This window comes from Borostomias antarcticus (assembly GCF_949987555.1).
Source record: "Borostomias antarcticus genome assembly, chromosome: 13".
NCBI classification, from domain to species: domain Eukaryota; kingdom Metazoa; phylum Chordata; class Actinopteri; order Stomiiformes; family Stomiidae; genus Borostomias; species Borostomias antarcticus.
In genome coordinates this window covers 6,222,069-6,228,068 of record NC_140246.1, presented here as the reverse complement: position 1 = coordinate 6,228,068, position 6,000 = coordinate 6,222,069, and the positions used below count along the sequence as shown (strand labels likewise).

The 6,000-nt window shown below is 48.3% G+C and overlaps 1 protein-coding gene across 2 annotated transcripts in view; it reads left to right on the top strand.

Moving 5' to 3' along the window:
* tmtc1 (transmembrane O-mannosyltransferase targeting cadherins 1) overlaps window positions 1–6,000 on the top strand; it is an 87,529-nt gene that overhangs the window by 61,943 nt on the left and 19,586 nt on the right. For both annotated transcript variants that reach the window (XM_084447898.1, XM_084447899.1), the window contains exon 8: window positions 765–886. In XM_084447898.1, the coding sequence (XP_084304024.1) occupies window positions 765–886 (122 nt within the window). The remainder of the gene's footprint in view (window positions 1–764; window positions 887–6,000) is intronic.

Here is a 6,000-nt window from a genome sequence, read left to right as displayed (position 1 = left end):
TCGATGCACAGATGGGGCTTGGTATCCTGTGCGGCGTGCGAGTGTGGAGCTGAGGAACAAACCGCAGATCATGTTATCCAGGACTGTCCGATATATCGGACACCCAGTGGAATGCATGGCCTGACGGTTGGATGACAAAACGATGACATGGCTCCTGGAGGTGTGCCCGGATATATAGCCTGGGTGACCCCTCGCCCAGGCTCGGGGTGGTAAAAGGATAGCCCCTCGGCCCCAAGACTGGGGGGGAGAGGATATAACATCAAACCCACACGAAGAAGAAGTGTGTGAGTGTGTGTGTGAGTGAGTGAGTGTGTATGTGTGTGTGTGTGTGTGTGAATGGTAGTACACGTGGCAGGTTTAATGCGTGTGTTTAATGTTGCTCAGCCATGCTGTTTGAAGCACTGTTCATTCTCTGCAGTCCTAAATTTGATTTGTTGTACAGCTGAATGTCGTCTGAGGGATTTGGTATTAAAACCTGTTGCACCCTTCTCTCCCTTTTTCTCCATCACTCTCTTCTTTCTCTCTTTCCCTCTATTTCATCTCTCTCAATGGCTCCCACTCTCATTCTCAACCTTTCTGGTTCTATCTGTCGGCTCTCTCTATCTCTCTCCCTCTCTCTCTCTCTCTCTCTCTCTCTCTCCCCCTCTCTCTCCTTCTCCCTCCCTCCCTCTCTCTCCCTCCACCCCCTCCCCCTCTTTCACCCTCTCCTTCTCTCTCTCCCCCCTCTCTCTACCCCCCCACCCCCTCTCTGTCTGTCTGTCTAGAGGGCTGAGGGCAGGGAGGTGTTGGTGGGGGTCTTGTTCCTGGTCTTCCCCTTCATCCCAGCCAGTAACCTCTTCTTCAGGGTGGGCTTCGTGGTGGCTGAGAGGGTCCTCTACATGCCCAGGTGAGTGTGTGTGTGTGTCTGTGCGTGTGTGTGTGTGTGTGCTTGCGTGTGTGTTTGAGCATACGTGGACGCATAGGAGAACAGTTCACACACAAATGGTGCGCTGTGCTACTCTGCAACACTTCAGCCAAGGAACCTTTCGACACCATGTCTGATGGAGTGCTCTTTTTCTCCACTAGAACCTCTTCCCTCTCTCACCCTCTCTCTCTCCACTATTACCTCCTCTCTCTCTTTCTCTCTCTCTCTCTCTCTCCACTGTAACCTCTTCCCTCTCTCATCCTCTCTCTCTCCACTATTAACTCCTCTTTCTCTCCCTCTCTCTCTCCACTGTAACCTCCTCCCTCCCTCACCCTCTCTCTCTCTCCACTATAACCTCCTTCCTCTCTCACCCTCTCTCTCTCTCTCTCTCCACTATTACCTCCTCTCTCCCTCTCTCTCTCTCCACTGTAACCTACTCCCTCTCTCACCCCCTCTCTCTCTCCACTATAACCTCCTTCCTCTCTCACCCTCTCTCTCTCTCTCTCTCTCTCCACTATTACCTCCTCTGTCTCTCTCTCTGTCTCGCTCTCTCCACTATAACCTCCTCTCTCTCTCTCTCTCTCCCTCTCCCTCTCTCCCTCTCTCTTTCTCCATTATAACCTTCTCTCTCCCTCTCTTTCTCTCTCTCTCCTCTGGTCACTCCCAGAGGAGTTTCCATGCTCATGTTAATCTTCCTTTAATTCCCTTTCTTCACCCCCACATCAGAGTGGAGAGTCATACAGTCTGTCAATGGGTCCACTCTCTCTTTCCCACCCTTTCTCTCTCTCTCCCTCGCCCCTCCCCCCGCCCCTCCCCTCTCTGTCTCCGTGGTTACTCTGGTCCTGGTGTGGGTGGTGAGTGTGGTTCCAGGATCGTAGGGACCACGTATGTCGCTGATCAGGCTTAGTAGCCCCATGGGGTCCTCCTGCACGATATATATGCACACACACTCGCGCGCGCACACACACACACACACACACACACACACACACACACACAGTCTATCTCTCTCACTGTCTCTCTCTCTCTTTCTCACACACACACACACACTTGGAGAAGTCACATGGCAGGTGGGGTATTATCAGAGACCTCAGAAGCTCCTGTCTCCAGATCTCCCAGCAGAGCTCCCTTAGTCTCCTGCATGTATAATTGGAGGGAATCGGAATGCGGAATCGGTGTGAGCAGACGTCCCCCCAGACCTTCAGGGTAGAAGCCCCCCCCCCCCCACACACACACACACACACACGGGAGTCTCACAGGAGACAAGGCGCTCTGGCGCTTTAGGGGAAGCACTCTCACAGAAACCATTCAGATGAATGGATGAATACATAAATACATCTTCCATATTGGTCATATGTACATGATATGTACATATCCAGTTCAAGAGAGATGAGTAAGGTGGAAATTTACCAATAATGGCTTTGAAAATAAACAAATACCAGTGATAGTCACACGTTAGAGAGAGATGGCCAGCCCACCTTATGATAAAGAACACAGTGGTGAGTGTCATATCTATCATCCGTAATAAATCTTAGGGCGGAGTGGTAGACAGAGTCCAAGGGTTTCAAGGTTGTCACGGAAACATGTCTATAGATAGTTTCACCATAGTCTAACACTGATAGAAAAACAGCTTGAACAATTCTTTTCCTACTGAACATTGGAAAGCTAGAACTGTTTCTGTATAGGTGGTCAATTTTATGCCTGCATTTTGGCTCTGTACACCATCACAATGGATTTCAAATGAAACATTCAATATGTGTTTGAGGGTATTTACATCCAAATCAGGCGAACAGTGTAGGAATTATCACACATTTTATAATGTGGTACCCCCCCCCCTTTTTTTTAAGGGACAAAAGTAATTGGACAAATAAACCTAATCATAAATCAAATTGTCATTTTTAATATCTGGCTGCAAATCCTTTGCAGTCAATGACTGAAGTGTGGAACCCACAGACATCACCAGACGCTGGGTTCCATCCCTGGTGATGCTCTTCCAGGCCTCTACTGCAACTGTCTTCTGTTCCTGCTTGTTCTTTGGGCGGTTTCCATTCAGTTTTGTCTTCAGCAAGTAAAATGCATGCTCAATTGGATTCAGGTCAGGTGATTAACTTGGCCATTGCAGAGCATTCCACTTCTTTGCCTTGAAAAACACTTTGATTGCTTTCGCAGTATGCTTCAGGTCATTGTCTATCTGCACTGTGAAGCGCCGTCCAATGAGTTCTGAAGCATTTGGCTGAATATGAGCAGATAATATTGCCAGAAACACTTCAGAATTTATCCTGCTGCTTTTGTCTGCATTTACATCATCAATAAATATAAGGGAACCAGTTCCATTGGCAGCCATACATGCCCAAGCCATAACACTACCACCATCATGCTTCACTGATGAGGTGGTATGATTTGGATCATGAGCAGCTCCTTCCCTTCTGCATCCTCTTCTCTTCCCATCATTCTGGTACAAGTTGATCTTTGTCTCATCTGTCCATAGGATGTTGTTCCAGAACTGTAAAAACAGCATTTTTAGTTGTGTTTTTGGCAAACTCTAATCGTGTCTTCCTGTGTTTGAGGCTCACCAATGGTTTGTATCTTGTGGTGAAGCCTCAGTATTTACTCTGGAGAAGTCTTCTCTTGATTGTTGATTTTGAAACAGATACTCCTTCCTCCTGGGGAGTGTTGTTGATCTGGCCAGCTGTTGTGAAAGGGTCTTTCTTCACCAGGGAAATAATTCTTCTGTCACCCACCACAGTTGTTTTCTGTGGTCTTCCGGGTCTTTTGGTGTTGCTGAGCTTACTAGTGTGTTCTTTCTTTTTAAGAATGTACCAAACAGTTTACTTGGCTACACCTAATGTTTTTGCTATCTCTTTGATGGGTTTGTTTAGATTTTTCAGCCTAATGATGGCTTGCTTCACTGATAGTGACAGCGCTTGGATTTCATATTGAGAGTTGCAAGTACCAAATGCAAGTACCACACTTGAAATAAACAATAGTAATTCAGAACTAATCTAGACCTTTTATCTGCTCCTAATGAATGAAATAATGAGGGAATAACACACACTTGGCCATGGAACAGCCGAGCAGCCAATTGTCCACTGTACTTTTGGTCCCTTCAAAGGGGGGACCACATATAAAATTGTTCGTAATTCCTACACTGTTCACCTGATTTGGATGTAAATACCCTCAAATTAAAGTCTGCACTTAAAGCACATCTTGATTGTTTCGTTTCCAATCCATTATGGTGGTGCACAGAGCCAAAATTATGAAAACTGTCAATGTCCAAATATTTATGGACCTTACTGTATATACTGTAGTTAGGTAGATAGATAGATAGATAGATAGATAGATAGATAGATATCTCTTCCTCTCTCTACTCCTTCTATCCCTCTCTCCACCCACCCCCTCCTTCTCCCCTTCCTCTCTATACTCCACCCCTCATCCCCTTCTCTCCCGATCGGCCTCTCCTCTCCTCGTGTGGCTAACCTGTCGTTTGACGGAGACTAGGGCGGGAAAACATCCTCCCTCCTCAGGCCTCCGTGCACGGCTGAGTTCAGGATCAGACGTTGATTCCTGTCTGACGGGTTATCAGACGATATCGCCCACGCTAACCACTCTGACACTGCTAACTGCTCTGACACTGCTAACCGCTCTGACACTGCTAACCACTCTGACACTGCTAACCACTCTGACACTGCTCTGACACTGCTAACCGCTCTGACACTGCTAACCACTCTGACACTGCTCACTGCTCTGACACTGCTAACCACTCTGACACTGCTAACCACTCTGACACTGCTAACCGCTCTGACACTGCTAACCACTCTGACACTGATAACCACTCTGACACTGCTAACCACTCTGACACTGCTAACCACTCTGACACTGCTAACCACTCTGACACTGCTAACCACTCTGACACTGCTAACCACTCTGACACTGCTAACCACTCTGACACTGCTAACCGCTCTGACACTGCTCACTGCTCTGACACTGCTAACCACTCTGACACTGCTAACCACTCTGACACTGCTAACCGCTCTGACACTGCTAACCACTCTGACACTGCTAACCAATCTGACACTGCTAACCACTCTGACACTGCTAACCGCTCTGACACTGCTAACCGCTCTGACACTGCGAAAATGCGAAAATGAATCCACTGCAGACTATTTATTAGCTGTGCATCGCCTTGCCACGCACAAAGAAGACTACCCTGGTATATGGGTGTGGATCCGTATCTTTGACAGAGAGAGACAAAGAAAGAGAGAGACAGACAGAGAGAGATAAAGAGAGAGAGAGAGAAAGAGAAAGAGAGAGAGAGGTGTGTGGGTGAGACGGGGAGGATGAGTGACATGTCATCTTGTTTAATGCCACATTTCCCACAAACCCTTTTCAACTTTGTCGTGTCTAAAGATAAAAGCCTTGTGTTTGCTTCGCAAAATGAAAAGTTTCCTCTTCTCCCAGTCAGCATTGCTTGAGATGTTAATTATTCCCTTTGATGATGGAAACAGTCCCTTTTTTGTCTGCCCTTCTCAAGGCGGAATCGCCTTGCCAAACTTTTTTGGGGGGCTAACCCAACCCCCACTCCCTTGTACAAAGCCATCTCCAGGGAAACGACAAGGCAAAACCGGGGATTCTGGAGTGGCGCCCTGTTCTGGTTCTGCTCATCTCGTATCCTGGACCGTCCGCGCGCATCCGAGCATGCTGGGATGTTATATCCTCGGGGCAGGAAGGCATGCACGCGCGCGTGTGTGCGCACGCTTATGTGCGTGCGAGCGTGTACATCCGTGTTGATACGTGGGCGTCTCGCGCGGTTAACGGCTGACAGTGAGGCGCACTTCAGCTGAATCCAGTGCTGTGAAGAATTAGCATACCGCCCCCGTAGGGCGATCACATGCACAGGACTGCTCGATCCCTCCAGCTGTCCTCGCTCAACCCAGTCTGCCAACGTAAACAACAACCAGCGTTCAATAGCCTATCAATCAGACCGGGCTTATCCCAGGTGTCAGGTCCCCCATTGATTCTGAACCGGGGGGGAGGAGTCATTCTGACAGAGGCTCCGCCAACGCAACCCGGCCTGTCTCAGCGTGTGTGGATCCGGA